Source organism: Drosophila subpulchrella, chromosome 3L (assembly GCF_014743375.2).
Source record: "Drosophila subpulchrella strain 33 F10 #4 breed RU33 chromosome 3L, RU_Dsub_v1.1 Primary Assembly, whole genome shotgun sequence".
NCBI classification, from domain to species: Eukaryota; Metazoa; Arthropoda; class Insecta; order Diptera; family Drosophilidae; genus Drosophila; species Drosophila subpulchrella.
The window spans coordinates 11,691,318-11,712,819 of record NC_050612.1 but is presented as its reverse complement, the minus strand read 5'-3'; the positions used below and the strand labels follow the sequence as shown (position 1 = coordinate 11,712,819).

The window sequence follows — 21,502 nt, the reverse complement described above, 5'->3', positions numbered from 1 at the left end:
TTCATTGAGTCTGAACTAATGGGGGTTGTTTTGAGTGCCCTGAGTGGTTGCCAACTTCTTCCGCCAGATGGCCAAGTGGCGCCACTTAAGGGTGGCTTAAGAGTAAGGTGGTGAAAAGCTTTCAGCGCTTGCTGAATCAAATTACACAGAAAGAAAAATATATATATATGTTTTAGGGATTTTACTCAACAGATATGCCCTCTAAGGGTCGAACCAACATCGGGCATAAAAGGAAACTAAAAGAGTTATTAACTTTAACATCCATTACTAGATCTTCCCTTATTCTATCTCTCTATAACTCAAAAAATTTATATTGTCATCATATAGAACTCGATTTTGAGCTCTTTTGGTGCAAGATGTTGGTTCGATTTAGGGAAATTCTATCGTAAAATACTTAATAGTAATACTGCAAAGACCTATATTTATATTCGTTGTTATATTTAAGCCTCTGAGATTTCAAACCAATCATAAGTTTATGTAAACGTAGGCACAGACTAAGTTGATTTAATATCTATATGATTTTTAAGCCTTGAAATGTTCAATAAATATAAATAGAATCACAAATGATGTAAGCTAGAATGATATAATCGATTTAAGATACCTAAAGTTACAAAAGCACATGGGAAAATGTTCCTAAACTTATAACAGCAAATGGAAAATGTCTTAAAAATGTAATATTTTAAGATAATATACCAAAAATTGTGTAATCCAGAATGCCATTAAAGATTTAAGACACCTTAATTAACAACAGCAAACGGAAAAATATAGCAATACCGACAATTAGGTCATGCTGCGTTACACGAAACATTATTTCCCCAGAAGAAAATCAGTACTTTTCCGACCGCAAATTAAAAACCACTTAAGAAAGATTTTAAAGCATAACCCCTTTGGTAATAAAATGCCACTTCAATTGAATATTGGGCAACCGCTTGCGTTTCGAAAATTATTCCTCTGCAATGGATACTAGATCAAAGGTAATCAAACTGGGCGCCGCCAGAACTTACCTCGAACTTGCCGCCAATAATGGAGCCCGCCTGGCCGATATACAGGGTGGAGGCGGAGTCGAAGACCAACTCGAGGGGCTCCCTGGTGACCAGGCTGGTGTTGCGCAGCTCGCAGTCGTAGTAGAAGGACACCCGGTCGGTGAGCACCTGGAGGGCAATCGAGTTCCACTTGTCCGGCACATGAGCCACGCCGAAGCTGGCCAACTTGCGGCCGATGCTCTGGTCCGCCTGCGTGTAGACCAGCGACACATTGTAGCTGTTCTTCACGACGGGCGACAGATGGACGCCCAGCTGGACGACCGTGTCCAGGGGATTCACCACGCTGAACAGGTAGCCGCCCTTCAGCGAGCTCTGCCGGAAAGTGATGAGGATGGCGAACTCGTAGAGCTTCTCGGGCAGGAGCATGCGGTACGGCGACTTCACGTCCGCCGTCTGCAGGAACCGGTAGGCGGGGAAGCCGTCCTCCGCCTCCCCGAACTCGATGCCCGCAAATTGGTTGTTGTTCATGATGTCCGTCAGCGTGTACTCGGCCAGGGCATCTGTAAAGGGTCCAAATGGGTGCTTCAGTCTCACTAATTGCAGCGCGGAAGGTAATCGCTCAATATTGCAGTTTCAGAAGCATTGGATTAAAGCTGGGGCTCCCCAAGAGTATGCTACACTTTTGATAGACACTAAGACATCTTTTTCGGCCCTTAGGTATGCAATAAGCTATGATGTTTTTCTTATAATCAATTAAAATATTATGTTACTCTTATGGACTATGTCCTATTTCATTTTGTAATTTAAATGTTAAAAATAATATAAATTAATTATATTTATAAGATACATTTTCTATAAATAGAAACAAGGGTCAGGATCAACTTGGTACATTCTTAGGTAACATTGAATAATGTAAATTAAGTATAAATAAATTTAATGTTCTATTTTTCTATCTCGACTCAAAAAATTATACGGAATTTCATAAAAAGTTGTATTATTTCTAATCAATTTCCTATCAGTATCAGTATTTTCCTATCAGAGGAAGGAAATATCCTCTTGTTCAATTAAAATTAAACATTTTATTTCTCCTAGAAGTTTGAATATTTCATAGTTTCTATTACTATTCAAATTTGAAACGTTTTTTCTTCTAGTTATCAGTCATTTTATCGCAGTAAAATAATCATTTTTTTTAATTATGATTATATTTTAATTATACAATGATATAACTATCTTACCTTTGATGGACTGTCCTGTCAGTTCAAAAGAGCCAAGGACTGGAGCCAGAAGCGTACAAATCAGGCTCGATATCAACAGTAGCACACGCATCTTGAACAGAGCAGGAATGCTGCAAAAAACGAAAAAATATATATGTAAGCTATCATCCTTTTTGAATCTGTAAAATTATGAGATTAAAGAGGCACTTCCGTTTCAATCGGCAATCCATACCCAAATGGCCAACCCGAATGGCCTCCACAAACAATTCCCCTCCAACGGACACTTGTGCGTGGAAATAAACCAACCGCAGACACTTTATCCGCCGCCCGCAATTATGGGCATGAGTATTGGCAACACGAGTCGCACTTTTGGCTCAATACCGAAATTATATGCACACGGGCATCCCTCGGTTTTGGCCCACTTGGCTGGCATATGCATGTAATTGCCTCCCTGCAAACCGCAAAGCCCTTGTTCCATTCCCATTTCCATAGCACCGCACACACCCAAAAGATAGTTCATCTGGAAGCCACACAACTTTGCGGTCGGTCTTCATTCATTGGCCAACGAAAATCGCAGACTTCAACGGAAAAAACTATGATTCATTCATTGGGATCGAAGCAGGCAGATCGCCAGGCAAGATTACAAAAACTAATGGTAATTAGGAAGGCCAGATCGGTACACAAAAAATAAATATTGTTGGCTGAACTTTTCATGTCTTTGGGACCTCTTTGTTTAAAAAAAAAGGTATTTTCAGAGGTGAAGGGTCAGGCATCAATTTAAATGTCGACAAAGACAATCTATGCCATGAAAAATATGTTGTTATAAAAAATAAACTTTTAAAGAGATGATACTGAGTTCATTGGTTTTTAAATGTTTAAAAGAAAATAACAAATGATCAACAAATCAAATATATATTATCTTTTTTAAGGCTAAAAGTTATTCAAAAATAATTTCCTGTGTAATTGTGTGTTTTACAAAGTTGGGGACACACCTAGAACTCAAAAGAGCCGAAGATTAAAATTACTTTGTTTATGGGGGGCACTGTGTCAGTTGGTAGGTCAGAGATCAATGTGAATCATTATCCCATAAATACAAATTTTGTCAAGTCTTAATCGCACGGCCCATTAATCATTTTCTGATCCCAGCTTCTACATGTTGCGTAATTGTCCGTGGCCAAGGGCAGCTGATAAACCCATTCTGTTTAAAGTTCCCAAGAAACTCTTGGACCCTTTAGTTATGTAGCATGTATGCATAATACTACACAATAATATAACACAATTAATGGGCGCCAGTTACTCAGCAAATGCAGATCCAATGTACAGATACAATTTACATTCGGAAACTATGTCGCTGACCCCGAACTGTCTCTGGGCAATTAATATTTATCAAACGCGACTTGGCAGCTTAGCAATAAGAATCGGAACCAGAAAAAACATTTGGAGTCAACACTTTCACGCCGCTTGGCTTCGTTGGAAATGCAAATTACTTTCAATTGTGAGCATCAAGTAAAAGTGTATTCTTGTCTCAATTAGTCGGATGACAGCTTACTCAAAATATTTCGGCAATCGATTGGTTTCAATATCGCTTTCCACTGAATTTTGATACTTCTATTTCCGCAAAATTACACTACATTTTGCCTTGCAAAAGAACGCTGATCAATATCTAAATTTGAGTGTATTGTATATATCCTCATTTTAAGAATTGGTTAGAGGAAAAGTCATAAAATGTAATGAGCTATAAATTGGCAAGAAAGTATTAGCAAATAAGAATTTAATAGCATTCGGTTCATTAAATATGAGTATAAAATGAATAGTTATTGCATAAAAATTAGTTCTGCTAAATAAGTTAGTATAAAATTAAAACACTTAAAAACACTATGTGGAAAAATCATTTAAAGAAAATATCGGTTCTATCATATTCTTTATAGTGGGTATGCAAAACAATATCGTTTTGTTTTGCCTGGCAATTTCTTTAAAAATAGAAGCAAAAACATCCGATACGTGCAAAAAAGTGTCCGATTGCATCACGTATAAAAAAAGAATTACTCCAGCTTTCGATACGAACGCAGCCAGAATGAGATTTTAGTAATCCCAGGCAAATTCCTGTCTCTTTTTTAACCAGCAAAAGGAAAACATCAAATGCTGACTACATATGAGCACTTACATCATATTCGGCTGACAGACTTCGTACTCCAAACAGCTTGTAAAGCAATCTGCTCCAGCCACTTAATGACATCATTAGCCGCCAAAAACAAACAGCCGTACAAATTGAACAATCCCCCAAGAGGAATTTGATTTTCAAGCATTATCATATGAATTCCTGGCGATTCTGGTTGCGTGTCTTTCCTGTTTCTTCTTGGCATTTTCACAATTGGCTCCCTGACGTAATGAAGCAACGTTTATGCAGTTCACAGACGGAAAGCCGCCAGCACGTGCAACATGGACCGTGTGGCCAATGTCAGAGGCGACCGCTTCTGGCCTGATTCCACCTCCCAATACAGATTCCCACTCTCCATGGAGATCCCCCCGGCATACATGCACAACTGGGGTTGCATTATTAGATCACGGTGTACTTTTAAAACAACAAAATCATTACAAACTAATTGAAATTCAAATTAAAATTATACTTGATTTAATAATTTGAAATAAATTATGTTATTCTTGGCTAGAAATAATCAACAACATTTAAATTAATTTTACAATTTCCCTATATTTAAATTATTATAATGAGCACTTAAATGTATTTAATTACCCCTGCTCTCGTTTCTGAATTTGACAAAATTTAATCGTAATCATTTTTCATCAGAACATATAATCAATTCCTATGGCACTTTCTAAGTTCTGAATAACTGACTGAATTTATTAGTAAAAACCAATGCCTTCTATAGCATATTTTTAAACGTATATGTTTTGATTATGAATTCAGATTTTTCTCTAGTTTAAAATAATTTATCGCAATGGGAGCAGCCTTCCTATGGCCATAAGACTATTCGAATGAAGTTAAAACACTTTTAGAATCATTTAAACACAAAATTCTTAAATTGAATCGTATTTCAAGAGTTATATTCCCAAGTTCTATTGCTCTGGCCTTATCTGTAGGTATGAGCGCGCAGTTGTCTGGCTCCCGGAGGCGCCAATAATAATACCCCGTCTGTTTGTTTAGAATGGGACGCACGTACGACCGATTATTGGGGCCTACAGGCAAACTTGGGCTTGGACGGAGCGGGGTTCATGTAAATGCCCACGAAAGTGTCGAAAGAACGGTCATAATAAATAGAATTCCCTGCATGGCCCAAATCAAAGTCGCCCCATGTATTTCACTTATGAATTTACGAGTCATTATGATTTTCCGCTTTGCATCCGCCGGTCATACGCATACATATCATGCCACTTGGCCCGTACCATATGCAATTCCTAAAACCAATAAGCAATAAAATTTTATTCAAACTAGCAGCAACAGCTGCATGAACCGGCAAGTATTCCCCAGTTTTTTTGTTTTAAATCAAATTCGGCCCCCCGGCCAACGCAACAAATCTGAATTGGTTAGTGTCGTAAAAAGTTGCGCACATCAAATTCAAAAGTCGTCAGAGCGTTGCACATTTAAAGGCGGGAAGACCGCCGGAGAAGATCCAATGAAGGGAAACCCCTGAGAACGGTGGAAGACACACAAGAAGTGGGGAAAACTCGAATAAAATGTTATATTGAATAGTAAATCGGCTCAATATGACTGGGGGGCATATGAAAGGGCTCTCTGGAAACTGACAACGGCCAACGAAAGACGGAAAACTGTGCCACTATGTCATATGAAGAAGGGACCAAAGAACCATCTTTCTCTGACAGCAAAAACGGCTGAAAAGAGGCAGCAACTGCCGCAAAGACAACGTCAGTCGGGAAATACCCTTAAAAAATATGTATTCGTTAATACAAAATTTTTTCAATGCCACGATTCCTACTTTAATACCTTAGGAATTTTTTCTAAAAGATAATACACCATTATATTCTTATAAATGTTTTTCTTTATAGTCCTTCTGATTCGGGAGTAAAAACTAAAACCATTTTTAACTTTTTCTTAGTATTAATTACATATTTTATTTTAAGCTTTATAGAAAATTGTAAACTAATGACAAATTATTATTATTTGAAACATAGTTTATATCATTTCTATTTTGAAATCTAAAAATATGATTTTAAATATATATAGACCTATTTACTACGATCAATCCATCAGAAACCTTTTAAATGCATCTTCAAAAAATAACGTTAATTATTTTGATTTTAAAAAATATTTTGAAAAGTGTATTTAATATCCAACCACCCGTATTCAAATTTTCCGATGGTTCTGTTCGGTTCGGTTCGTCGCGCACATTTTTTCGCCGGCTCTGCGCCCCTAAGTGAACTATTAGCTCTGTTGATTTTATGTTTTCCAATTTGTTTTGTGATGTACTTGCTGTGAGGATGGGGATGGGGATGGTGATGGTGAAGGGGATAAAAAAGGGGGCAAAGAGTTGGCTGTCAGCTGGCGTGTCGCCTGCCGACGTTTATTGGCCTTGGTTTATTTGCTCCACCCAGAACCGCCCCGCCTGCAATTCCTTTTGTTTGATTTAAAGGATTTACATGCCAAATTTGACTTTATTTATTTTTAAGGCTAACACGTACACGCACATTCGCACAAATGCAAACACACAACATTATTGTTTGGTAATTGGGCTGGCTGTTTAACATTTTAAGTGCCTTCATTTAAGGTGGAAAATATTTTACAGACAGCTTTGCATAAATAAACGAGAATGCCTCGAAATTGAAGTTGGCAAATCCGAGCAGGAGAATCCACTTCCACAATGACATTTAAGCCGAGACCAACTGTTGCATGCTGGTCAAAATTGTGTGAGTGCGGATTGGATGAGCGATAAAAGCCTTAAGCGTAATTTGATATTGACCGGCTGACAGCCGAAAACGGAGGTGAAGAGTGGGATTTAGTTGCAGAGGCATAATCATAATAAATGGATGATAGAGACCCACATTCAGGCCAAGAAATTGGAATGCCTGAATGGAAGCATCAGCTGCAGAGAATGGAACATGAGTTATGACAGATAATGTCAACAATGATTTTTCAATGGCGACAAGCACTTATCAGGGCATTCATTAAAAATTATCGTATTTAAGCAAAAGTACAGAAAAGTTAAGACGAAAAACCAACACTTTGAACATGTCATTCGCAAGTGCAATATCCATCATTCGTTTCTTTGTACAGAGAACTTTGAACTTGAAAATATTCTTAGAAATTTTTCAAATTTATATTTATACGTTTCTCACGTTGAGGTCGTTGAAACATCAAGCAAAAAATGACTGACACAATCGATTGCAAACAATGAAAAATAAATTTCGTGGATTATATTCCCAGACAAGCGATTAATATTTCCACAGCAATGGCAAATAAATAAAAAGATTTAGGTGTTCAGGAATTTTAACCAGGATTGATGTGCATTTTTTGTGTATTTATGGTAGTATAAATATTAGCAGTCTTCACATTTACGACTCCTTCTGATCCACAGAAAGGCATAATGCTCTGTGTTTGGCATTTGGGTTAATTCCCTTAATAATGATGTTGGCAAATGGCAACATAAAAACGGAATCGCCAGACACAACCCGACCCAAAAAAAAAGGAAAAACAAAAAGTATAAAAATATCCACCGATCTCGATTTTGATTCTCATTCAGTTTCTGACCCCGATCTTCTCAAGAACGTGGCTAAGTTGCAGTCTTACTAATTGGCCACATGCCTTGAAAGCCGAAGAACAGAAGCTGAAACTGCCAATGTGCCACTTGCCCCCAACTTCTTTTTCAACAAAATACTTTCCTTTTTCTTTCTACACAGAGAAAATTAAATATGAGGTCTAAAGTTATAAGAAATGTATAGTATATATTAATTAGTTATAAAATATATGTTGTACAAATTTCCAAACCTTTGTGACTTATTATAAAAATTATAAAATCAATTTTACTATATTTGTAGTAAAAATTGGCAATATAAATATTATAAAAACTTCTTGAGGTTTTTGTGTTGGAATATTTAAAAATTTCATTTTATATGAATCGCTTAGCAATCTTTTGCTATACCATTCCATGATTTTTATAGAGCGTAATATACTATTAAATTTTTTTTAATTTATTACTTAATTATGTTAGTTTCAAGTTTTATTTAGTAGTGTGCAACAGCTGCCGCCGAGTGATTTAAATAATCTCTAAGCGACGAGTGCTACTCATATTGCACTTAGCTGGAAGGCGGCCATGTGCAACATGTTGTCGCAATCCCAAAAACGAAGGCGCAGACAGCGAAAAAGTTCAATGAAATGTGCATCACAAGGGGATTTCGGATTGGGATCGGGAATGGGCCTCGGAATGGGCCTCAGAATGGGAATCGGAATGAGAGATCTCCAGTTCTGAGGCTGCGACCGTGCGTGTCCCATCGAACTTGATGAATGGGGTGTGCCGAGGCATCAGCGTGTTCGTTATTGCTGTCATTATAATGCTTTGCATTTATTTATAGCCTCTCTCCCGCTTATCTCGCATGCAATATGTGTGTTTGTTTTCTTCGGACATTTCTGGCCGAAAGCAAAAATTGATCCACGATCTTTGGCAACGCAAAAACCCAAATAGGTAGTTGAACTCTTTCCTGCCTCACGGGATTCAAGGTTGACTGGGTGGCCCCTTCATTTCACGCAGTCTGGTATCCAAAAATCTGCTGGGGAAAGCAGAGTTGCCGGCTTTTTTCTCGTTGGTATCTCCATTGCTGGCATTTGGCCAGCCACGCAATGCAAAAGTGTAACTCGAAATGGAGCAAAAGTTCATAAAAATCTGGCGACGAGTCGCAGCCACAAAATGTGAGGCAGCCGATGAAGAAAACAGCCAAATAATTTATTTTCCTTTTCATGGAGATTTCTTAGAAGGCTCTACAAGCTGAAATTATCCACAAAAATTTTTTTTAAAACTCTAAGAATGTATAGCAAAATTCCCAAAGACCCATGAAATTATCAACGAAAACTTTCACAACTATAACATGTATTCCTCTTTAAAAATAGGCATCATTTTCACACTTCAACAGACGACAGATGGCGGGGAGACAATCATATGTCCATCAGTCTGTCCAATTGTGATGGAATAATTTGTCTGGACTGACCTTGGGGCTACACATGTTAATAGGGACAACTGCATGGTCCCATAAAAGACCTATAAACATTTCAGTTTTATTTCCTTTTTTCCGCATAAAATTAAAATGTTGGCGGGAAAACGGCTTTAAATGACTCTTTTTTCTTTGTAAATACAAAAGGCAAGAGTAATGGCATATTCCTGGGGTTGGGGAAACATTCATCATGCTAGTTCTGTGGTCTAGGATTCGGTGGCGTATGCGTAATGCGGCCACTGATATGAGCTGGCCACAGGCTGGAAAAACGTATTTATGGCCTAAAGCTCGTTATCAGCTTGGTAACAGAAATACGGCGAGAAATCCCATTTGAAGCTGCGAATTAAAGCTGGAGAGCGAAGCCCATTTGATTGGAGTTGATTGGCAATCCATGAGGGGGTCCCCATGTCAGCAGATAAACACAAAAAATCTATTAACCAGACTTGGAGTACTGGCCAAACGAAATCTAATATCCATTTGCCAGAGGCATAGGCATCTCCTTGCCGCAGGAGACACGCACACGAAAGACGGCAATAAAGCGTCCAGGACTTGTGTTAATAATCAATGGGGGTGGTTGTGAAAGTGGGTGGGTGGCGGAGGATTACTCCTTGAAAGGTTAAGTAGCGAGTTGTCGAGTGGCACTTGACTGCCAAAAGCAGGAAACGGAAGCCCATACACGATAGATGTCGATAAGTCACATCCTCGTTCGGCTAAAGGCGCATTACGCATACGTGGCTATTAGTCAAAGGTTTTTCCTCCTCCTCCGACTCCAGCTCCGCCTAATTGAAACGAGTTCCATGAATGCTCCACAAAGTCGCCTAAGTGACCCCCAACCCCGCCGACTTGTCCCTGCCAGAGATAATGAAATGAAGTAATAAATAAATATATTAAAATGCTCTCACGTCTCTCGTATTTAGCTCATTGTCGCTGGCTATACGTAAAAAGAAAATAAAATATAGCTACCTAACAATAAGTAATAAACATATAGCTAGGCTAGATTTTTCTGCATTGCTCACAAATGATTTCATAGTGTAATCTCTTGTTTTCACAGCTAGTCGTACCATCAAAGAGATGCCTTCCTCATGCTAATTTAGCAGAGTATATATACAATATTTTGTAAGCCTCCACATTAAATGGGAATTTATGACGAGCACGCGATGAACAGGTTCATGGGATGAGTTTTCATCGCTGGACTATTTGCGGCCATCTACGTATTTATAAATAACTTTCTAGACATGACAACAGCGGAATCAAGAAATAGCTTTTTCGATCTAATTGGATAAATCAATCTGCTTGTCAAAAATCCACAAGCTGCTATCTTAGATTACACATGCATTAAACACATCAACGGATTACGCAATCTTTTTAATCTGCTTAAGCATCTTAATGCACTTTATTTACGAGTACACTAACGCCTTGAAAAGCTGAGTATAACATTAATGAACTGCCAAGCCATTCAATACCAAATGGATTCTACAAAAGAGCCGATAAAAGTAGCAATCTTCAAGTCTACCTTCTATAGAAATCCCATAACAGATATCTAAATTGAGATGTTCGTTAATATACAAATCGTGGCGAAAATTTCGCAAAAGCTTTTACCAAAGTGCCTGATAAAAAGTCAACATATTTCATATTTTTTATTGCGCCTGATATCGAAAACTTTCCTATGGCACGTGGGACATGAAAATAACATTCATTGATATAATTTATGTTTGTTTATATTTCACCTTAATTTATTTAAAAATTCAAATTCATTAACTTGTAAGAGAACTAACATCGTTAAGCGGAGAACTAGTTTGCAACTGAACGATACCGATAGAGAATATATATTTTCAATAATTGCACTCAAACTCCCAGCAAATTTAGTCGTAATATGTAAAGTAATTCCCATTACGTCAAATTGATGTCTAGTCAATGAGTATGCATGAATTTCAATTTCCTAAGTTTGCATAAATTGGCGAATGAGAAGTTGAAAAAAGATCTGCGACTGGAGGACAACCGCAATCCGATGAAAACCAGACTCCAACTCTAAGCGATCTGATAAAAACGCAGTCCAGATTTATGAATAACTGCAGAGAGAGAAAATTATGTTGTACCCGGTAAGTAAGATCTATTAAAATGGGGTTTTCCGGCTTCTTACAATATAATAATAGTAGCTTTAAACAATCATTTTGTTTTTTTTTACCATAATAATAGATTCCAATCCATATCTACTTTAGCTTCTCTCATCTTTAGTTTTAGAGGTTATCATTTTAATTATAATCTCGATTAGAGTTGGCCTTATCTTAAGTATTTGGATCAGTGCATACAGACATTTATTTAAAAACTGCACGGAAAGAAATTGAGTTGGAGCTTGTACTTAAGATCAATTCAAATTTAACTTTCTAGCTTTGATTTTTATGATACAAATGGGCTTGTTTGATATTTTTATCTTAACAACCGATTTTAGTGTCTATAACTTCCTGAACTTATTTTTTTTTAAGTTTATATACCTAAATATTTTAATTGTGATCAATATAAGGAATTTTATTTTGGATCTTCTATTTCTTTAACTATTATTGTATCAATTATCTTTTAAAAAATGTTTTGTGTTCTTATAATAATAATTAAAACAGAAGTCTTTGTTTTCTTTAAAGTATAATATGCATATAAGCGATCACTTTGATGATTGTATAGATTTGAACTAACCCAATTTCATGTATTTCTTCCACTGCAGACGAAGTGGTCTGCTGCTTTTGCATAACTCCTTTGTCGCGCCAATCGAGGCGGATAATCGCTGCCAACTTGGCACCGCATCAAGTCGGCAACACACACAATGCATGCCAATTAATTAAGACCTGGCACGGGTCTCTCTGCTACCCGTCGACTTATTTGGCTAATTGTCTTTCGATCGAACTGATAGCGGTCGAAAAAATAAAATATCTGAATATATTCCAGCCCACAGTAGATTAAACGGGTTGCGTTGCGCACGCGCTTTAAAGGCGGCAGCCGCCAATTATAGTTAACACGGGCAGGTGAGTCGATCGAAAGACTGATTCAGAGGCGCCAGGCTCAGGTGACGGCGCTGAGCGTTTTGCATAAATTAAATTGATATTATTTAGCTACAGATTGCCATCGCACAAGGGCAATTAAAAGGCGCGGGCTGGACAGCTTTGTTATTAAATGGGAACTTAAGTTTTAATGGTTCTCGTAGGTGATGAAAATGTAATAAGGCGAGAAACGTGTCCAATCACTGCGAATTATGATTAAAAAAGACGGGGCCCCACTCCTGACAATGTCTTTGTTTTAATATTTAACTCAAAATGCATAAACAACAAGGGACAATGGCCATTGTCCTGCAAAAGTAAACAATGACAACAAGTTCCGAAAAAAAAGTCGGAAGGCATGCAAAGATACAATTTATAATGGCAAGGTCAGCGAAATAACGACGAGATGATTCACTGAAATTGCAGGAGACCGTGTTCTGGGAGAGTACAAAAATACATATTCGAAATAAAAGTTAAGTAACAAATCAGAGCCGGCCTTATCAAAATACAATACTCCTGACTTGGGATCGTGGGAATGTAGCCTCAAATGCAAAATGCTGATTAGACTAATCCAAATGCCCGCATGCCGCGCCCACAGCGAATAATTCACGCCCATCTTTCACAACAATTATGCGCAACACTTGCGAGCCAATATTTATGTAAACACGGACACGGACAGATATTTTCACTCGGCCTGAACACGTATCTGTGGGATGCAAATGCATCTGCATCTCAGCATGTGCATCTCGGCATCTGAGAGTCAATCCGAGTGTAAGGCCGCGTTAATGCCCCAAACCTGTTCGTCTTCTGGCTATTTATTTTGCGGCATATATTTTGTTAATTTTGTTACCTTTAGAGCTGTTTTGCCCGGCTGGCTGGCTACTTGATTTAGTAGTTTACTGTAGTTATGCACCGGAAGAAACGAGTTTAGTCAACTAAGGAACTAAATATTATTCATACAATTTCTCATTAACTTCCATTTCATTTTATAAGTCTTTATCAAGAGATCCTTTTTAATGCTGAAACATTCCACTGTGATTTCTATAGGTTCAGCCAGATATAAAAAATTGTATACCCATGAGGCATTATAAATATTTATCATGAAACGCAGCAACCAGATTATTATTAAAAATTTTATTTTTGACTAAAAAAAAGTACGGAAACGCTTTTTTTCAACTAATCTTAAGTATAATTTCGATTTCTTAAATAGTGACATTCCTGTTCTCAGAAATACAGTTTATTTTAAACCAAATTTAAAGGATTTTACTTTAATAAAAAATACAAGATAAAATTCCATGCTTTTTTTTCAACTTGTTGCTATGCCAAATGTTTTCTGCAAAAATGTTTTCTCCATCTGTAGCACAAACTTGCAGACAGCTGGTTGTTGAGGGACCCTCGCGATCTTTCAGCACCAACTGCCTGGTTTGATTTAACAATATTATTATGAGATGCGAGTTTTGCGGCATTTATCGGGCAACAAGTTGCGGATACTGGGCATGTTTCTAATTTAAATATTTTGCAAGTGCGCGAATCGAACTCGCGCAAAGCAAAGCCATTCCATTCACAAGTGACCTAATTGAGACGTAACTTCTTCCAGTTATCTGTGCAGTGATTGTTCACTAAGTTGTTACTGAGTCACGCCGATATGACGACATTCAAAGGGGTGTGTGGGGGTCACATGCAAATTGGTAGCCAATTTTAATTAATTTGTACATGCTTTTTGCTCTGTACATTTATTGCTTTTTTAGTGAAAAGTCATACTTGTTTCGACTGACTCATGAAGATTTATACTTGTTTTCAAGACTCTTAAATTGTCACACACTGTTCTGGTTGAAAAGGCCTACATTTTTCTATTTTCCCCGTTGTTATTCTTGTTTTTTTAGGTTTTGCAACTAATATTGGTGGCGTTCCCTTTTGCAGTTATCCGCATCGTGCAAATGTTTATGTGTATTACATCAAAGTACATTTGCTTTTCAGCCAGTTGTCGCTGCCGGTTGCTGTTGCCGTGAATTAGAGTCGCAACAAAGGCAACAAAGGGGGAACATTCAACACTGTCGGCCATGTCAGGCCCACGAATGTTAACAAATGTGTACCCAAAATGTTTGTTGTCACAACTTTTTGTCCTGCCAATTTGGAGGCGGCATTTGTCATTTAATTAAGACCAGTTAGGACAGCCCATATTTGGTAGCAGAATACCGTCGAAAGTTCTTAAAAACCAGAAATTCCTGAATGATCAAGGAATCAGCCGCCGCATTTGTGTTTAAATCAAGCATTTCCTATGCAAATCACGCATTGCCATCCCAAAGACCAAACAATAAAAAAATATTGTTTTCTCACTCAAAAAGGGCATTCGATTTCAAACAAAATAAATCAATTAACCGCTCAAATATTCATAATTTTTTTGATTTAATCGATTCAATTCGGATGCAGTTCACGCATTGCAAAATAATTCACCAGAAAATCAAACTGTCAAAGAAGCCACCCAAGAAATAATTATTGCTTCGCGGAATTGCGACAGCTCTCACTCAAGATTTATATGCCGTAATTACAAGTTTATTTCGACATGATTGCAATATGCAATTATCGCGTCTTAAATATATCGTATATAAAGCTGTGCCCCCATAGATCGGAAAATTCGCAGGCGGTAAAGTTGACATATTGCCTAGCCCCGGCGACAGCTTCAATTTCCGCTGCTGTGGCAAAGATCGTTCAATCAACATAATGCCGTTGGGAGTTCATTAATGTCTAAAACTATAAGTGCCGGCAAAAAAAATTGGGGAAAAAACCAGACACATCAGGCAGAGCAAACATTGCAGATGGTATATTGCAGACTCAGAAAAACTACTTAGTAAATTGAGCAACTATTTAAGCACTCTTTTATTTTAAAATAAATTATTATGAAATGAAATGAAACAAGGAAAGATTCTTTGTATTAAACTTACAAAATCTGCATGTCTAATTTAACTTGATTTATCTATGTCCATTCGAGCAGAGCTTTAATATTTATTTTCCGTTTTTTATATTTTGCTGCTCAATCGTGAATAAAATGTGTAAATACACTCAACCATTTTTTTCTCAAAGATTACAGACATTCTGCCAATATTTGAGCCAACATCTGGCCAACGAATGGCCATCAAGGGCAACCAAAAGTCGGAATTGCTTTGCCTCTTTGTATTGACTCTAAGTTATATTTATTAATGAGCTGCGCAAATATGCATAGTTAATTTTCAGTTCATTGCCGTTGTTTTTGCTTTATTTGTTTGTCGAGTATTTTGTTTGTCGTTTGCTATGAATGGGCTTTGATATGGGCAGACATAGCGAAAACTAAATGTTATTTAATAAGTAAATAAAAGCGACGCTAATCGGATTGGGGTGGGCAGAGACCGCAGACTAAAATGCATTTCCTCCACTACCAATTATCATTCGAAAATGTCGGACTTCAAGTGGCGACTTTGTGGGCAATCGGGAATTTTTGGGATGTTAGCCATTTACGTGACCGAACAATGCCATCAAACGTAATCGCTTAAAATAGTTTTCGGACTTACCTCAGCCTCCAGTTGAATGGCAATGAATATTTCCACGTATTCCCTGGCGGAAGTGGGCCTTTTTACTGCTGCATAGTTTCGGGCGACAGTTTCCGGTAACAGGACACTTTTCACAAAGCCCTCGGACACTTTTCTTTAAGCCCGTTTCCTTTTATTCTCGGTTGCTCCGTTCTTTTGATTCACTACACTACACAAAACGGGTGCGAAATGGGGGTTTGATTTAGGAAGGGGCCGTACTTGTGAAAGATCAATGGAACTGCGAAAGGGGTAGACAATGATTGGTCATTTTAAATGGCATTGACATTGACCAGTCATTGTCCCATGATGGGACAAAGCAGGAACCACAAAGGCAATCCGAAGGATTTCTGAACACACAGCACAAAGTGGACCGATCGGCACTAACCGACTAAATATAATTCCGCATGCGAAAATACACTGCAATGAATTCGATCTATGTTCTTTAAATTTAAAATTATTAAATATAATTTGTGTACTGTTTTGACTGTTTTAAACTAAACTAAAAATCCCCGAAACCGTTTGATAGCAATTTTCCAGTTTTTTCGTAGAGTTAAATGTTGTTCGTTCTTTATATTTTCAGAAATAATTACTTTTACTTAGTAAATTGAAAATATTTGGAAATTATTATCTTGGGTATTTGATTTTCTTTTTATTTATTGTTTGATCATTTATTTGTTCTGATGTTAAAAGGATGATTTTTCTTATTTACACACTTCTAAACGTTATGGCGAATACTATTTTGAACTAAATATTTTTAAATATGTTACTTTTTGTTTTAAAACGTTTTATTTTAAGAGCCTTTCGATTACAAAATTTCGAATGCAGGTTTATGAACTTCTAGTATTTCTTAACACTATATTTTATTAACTCTTTTTTCCTTTCTTTTTTTTTAATGTTCTTTTAAATGTAATTATCGGAATTCGTTTAGATAGTTATATGCACTTTTTCAAAACTCTTATTTAAAATCTGGATATCGATTGAAGAACTTTTTTGCTGTGTACCAATCTTAGCCGGCGAAAACGCGAGTTGTGTGTTTATAAAATCGCAGGGGAGCACGCTTCGATGTGGCCGGCACTGAATTCGCGTGTGGGTGCCCTGCGATGCGCTCCGTTCAGCGTTGCGACTGAGACTGAAACTGAGGCCTGAAAACGAAACTTTCGACTGCGTCGGCGGCGCCAAAGGCGGCTGGCAGCGACGCCGGCTGCGACGCTGACGACATCAAGAGAATTCCTATCTAAAATGCTACTGTTTTCCGCCTGCGATGAAACATTTTGGCTGATACTTTTGTGCCCGATACTGATGGAGCGCAAAATTCGAAATGCAATTAAAAGCATTGTTTGAAAGAATTTGAAACAGTAGATAACTTTTCAATGCAGAAAGAGGGAGAGTGCTTTTAAATAAAATGAAAACTTGGTTTTGTAAACAGCTATCTCGGCATTTCGTTAATCGAATTTTGTGTACACAAATTAAGCGGATTTGATTGACTTCCCATCTCTAAGCTGTTCAAAATAAATAGTGCGATATTATTGAAATTTAAACGCTTTTAAAAACATTTACCCAAATTCTATTTAAAATATAATAACGCTTTCGAAAGCATGTGGTTTTGAAAACCATTTATTGGAGCTGACATAAAGATTATTTGCATGTTGATTTCTTTATTTATTGACTTGTTAATTAAATAAATTATAGCTATAATTAATTTAAAACCATAAACAGTATTCAAAATAACAATAAATTATGTTTATAATTCCAATTTATAGGTGATCATGCATCCGTTGTATATAATAATTGAATAAAAAAAGTTTGGTCTTTACATCTTTAAAAGTATTTGAAATTGTGTATGCTTTTGGAGGAATCACTGTGGTAAGCAAGACATTCCATTTGGTATACATTATTTTTATAATTTCTTTCAACCATTCTGTTACATTAGTTACTTCATTATATTTACTAAATAGCAATTTTCTTTCCCAGGCATTAAGCCTCAAACAAACAAACTAAATCTAACATAATCCCCTAATGTGATTAACCATCTTTCAAGCATTTTCAAGAGGTTGGTGTAATGTTTTCCGGTTTCTTCCGAGACAAATCAAAGCCCATTTTCGCAGAGCGTTGTGCAATTTTCCGCCGCATGACGGCCAGAGACTTCAGGTGCTTTTGGCCTCTGCATTTTCCGACTTTTCCCAGCTGTCTTGGCTGCTACCACTTGGCTATAAATAGGAACAACTGGAGACGAACCCAACGGGCAACACTTTCGTTTAACTTTTTGTGGGGAAAAAACGGGGGACTGAAGCAGCAGAAATTAGTTCCCAGGCGGCTCTATAAGCTTTGCCAAAGCAAAGGGGTGGGTTCTTAAGTGTGGAAAGGGGTAAAAATTGGAAGGAAGGGGCAAGAGTCAATGGGCGACAACATGTGCCCCTGGTCCCACATGTGCTGTGGCAAGTTTGCTGTCTTAATTATTTATACGTAATAAAACTAAGCATAATTTTCCAGCAACAACTACGCATCGGCGTCTCATTTTAAATTCTATAAATAATTTGAAAAGCGGTTGAAATACATAGTTGAATCGCAAAGGGGCCCTCTAAATCTCAAGTGAAAAAGCCGGAAAAACAGAAAACACATTCATACAAGTTGTTGGTAGAAACTGAGAGAGAGAAAGAAAGAGAGTTAGAGAACGTTGGCAGCGGAAGAGAGAGAGCGCTGCAGACGTCGACTGCGACGCGGGCAGCACGGCAGCGTCACATGCGGCGTATGCGTAATTTTGTGAGCCTTATCAGAAAGCCATTGCAAGCAAACTTTATTTTAAAGCGCCGGGCCATTTATCGAACTTGCAACGTGTTGTCTCCTGCGGTCCCAGCCACAGCCACCGATTGCCTTGCCAACCCCCCCGTCGGATGCCCCAACCCCACCCCCTCCCTTTCAGCCATTTGTGCCACAAGAGTCGCGTTGTTTGCACGCCGGCTGCCCAAAGCCCGCCAATTGTTTATTCAAGCAGCATCGCAGCATCCCAGCTCATGTTGCCCATGTGCACTTGAACTGCCTTCGTCCGATCTCCTCCAGCCTCAGCCCCCTTTGGACGGCACGCCCCTGCCTGTGCATTCATTTGGCCGGCGATGTGTTTGTCTGGCTATTTTTTCCCGGCTCTATGGTCAGCCTCCGCTCAGGACACTGAGAGAAACAAACACCAAAAATATTGAAGCTCTTCAATTCGTAGTGTTTATTGACCACATAATTTATTCTGCTACATAGTGCTTTCAGTAAAAAAAAAATAAATTATTTAATTATTGATTTTATTTTTAATAAGACTTTATTAATAAAAACAAAACTATTATGCCCTACATTGTGTGGGATAAATGTATTGCCCCTTTTTGGATACTAACAAATATTTATTTTATGTTATTAAATCAGGTAATAATATTATAAATATTATAAAAATGAAAACAAGAACCTTAAAAATATATATGCATTGCGTGTAATAAAAACATCCAATATCATATTTTCCATAATATTTTAAATATTCAGAAAAATATTTTTGATAAGACATTTCTCACCGTGTAGAGAGCGCTCATTGCAGTTGTTATCGCCGCCGTTTGTTGTTGTCGCCCGGCTTAAGCGCCTCTTAGCGGCAGTGAATCAGTGGCCAAACATGTAATCTGTTTAATGGCCAACTGACCGTGCATCGGGCCAACTGGTCCTTTACGCCCCTGAACCATTTCAGCCGGTCGCGTATACGCACCGTGAGCCGGACAAAGTCTTGGAATTTGCATAGATCTTTTTTTCAAATACTTGTGCTTTTTTTTTGGCGGCGCTATAAAATGCCCACCTGTTGAATATGGCAAAATACAAATGCCACTTGGGCATTTGGGTCTAAACAAAAAACGTGAAAAATCGTTAAACAAAATAGCCGCAACAAAAAATAAAGTAATACCGAAAGCGAACGCAAACTTGTTCAACTGCGTCACCACCGATTTGCATAAACCGCTAAAACGTAAGCCGAAACAAAAAACACATTTGCCATATCTCTGTGTAAACAACAATAAACAGAAGTATTGCATTGGTTAATTTGATTTTTCAATTAGTCCCGGCGACGAAATGGCTTCTGAGAACCCTTAATCTAAATCTCTGATCTCGACACTTTTCGATTATTTTATTACACCAGCGGAACCTGGTCAACAAGCTTTTTCGGGACTTTTGATTTGCGTTTATGTCTCGTTTTAAACTGTTCTAGAATAAATGACCCAAAAATTCCATATTCGGAACAAAACATGTCTAATTTACATAAATAACGATGTGAGTCGCCTTGAGTATAACTTTAGTTATACTCTAAGCGTTTTAGATAACAATCTAATTGCATCTTATAAGCAGAATCATTTCCGTTTCAAATCGTGGTCGCCCAAATTTAATATTGTTGCTCACCAGTCGCCAAGAAAATGTTTCTTCACCTTTATAGTTACTATTAATTTATTGGTAACTTAAATAATCAGATATTCAGCAATAAAATTTGGCCACCAATTATTTCAAAAATTGGTAAACCTGTTTGCCAGTTTTAATACTTAAGTTTAAGAGTTCTGTATAATCGGTCATAGATATCATATAAAAGCGAATAATAAGTGTTTAAAATGTTAATGCTCCCATTCTAAACTGTTTACCATTTAACTTGATTCGCATTGATTGGGTTAGTCCTAATCATTAGTCCTAATAAATTATTCGATAACTACTTTTGCCATCGCTTAGAATTTTTTTTGTTCAAAATTGTTTTGAAGTTAGTTATCCATATATGTTATGATATATTATGAATCATAGCACTTTTTTACAAAAGTGAGCCTTAATTGTTTTTGCCCATTCTTGAACAGAAATTAATTATTTATTAATTATTAATTATTAATTTTTTTGATCCAAATACTTTTCCTTCAACTGCCCAAAAGTATGCCCTACAAAATAAATTCAAATACGAATTTTCCGGGAGCGTCAAGAAGTATGTTTTAAATACTGGGAACGCACATCGTAACATAATCGCCACCGATAGGTGCCTCTGCAAAAGGGAATTTTTCTGAGAGCCTTCACCCAGCGGCAGTAAACGAAACTACTTCAGATTGGCGCTAAAATTGTATCGCCACCAATAGGTGCGGCTGCTGAAGGGTAATTTTTCAGCAAGCGGCCACCCAGCGGCAGTAAACGAAACTACATCACATTGGCCCTTAAACTTTTTCGCCACCAATAGGTGCCACTGCAAAAGGGAAATTTTTCTGCCATCCGCCACCTAGCGGCAGTTAAAAATATTGGCAATTAATAGTAATAAATTGTCACCAGATGACGCTTATCACTTGTTTTCAATGAGCCTAGACCCAAACCATTTATTTAAAATCTCAGAATTTAAACTTATTCATTTAAGGTTATAAGCGTTGCCACGGCAAATTAAAAGACTGCGTGCTATCAGGCTGAACAAATGTCTCATCTTAATGGGCAGAAATATTTAAGAATATTGCTTTTTTAGCCTCTGCTCTGTCAGAACAGCAGCAAAACGACGAAAGCACTATCGGTAT

At 37.5% G+C, this 21,502-nt stretch overlaps 1 protein-coding gene across 18 annotated transcripts in view; it reads right to left on the bottom strand.

Moving 5' to 3' along the window:
• LOC119555706 (collagen alpha-1(XV) chain) overlaps window positions 1-17,088 on the bottom strand; it is a 60,929-nt gene extending 43,841 nt beyond the window's left edge. For 15 of the 18 annotated variants that reach the window (XM_037867362.1, XM_037867365.1, XM_037867367.1 and 12 more), the window contains exons 1-4: window positions 16,964-17,088; window positions 15,945-16,131; window positions 2,219-2,328; window positions 1,005-1,543 (exon numbers count right to left, since the gene is read on the bottom strand). In XM_037867362.1, the coding sequence (XP_037723290.1) occupies window positions 1,005-1,543; window positions 2,219-2,309 (630 nt within the window). In that variant the 5' untranslated portion in view covers window positions 2,310-2,328; window positions 15,945-16,131; window positions 16,964-17,088. Of the gene's footprint in view, window positions 1-1,004; window positions 1,544-2,218; window positions 2,329-15,944; window positions 16,201-16,963 lie in introns of those variants that run through there. The other 3 variants (XM_037867363.1, XM_037867364.1, XM_037867380.1) reach the window with 3 other exon arrangements.
• Window positions 17,089-21,502: the final 4,414 nt, after the last annotated feature.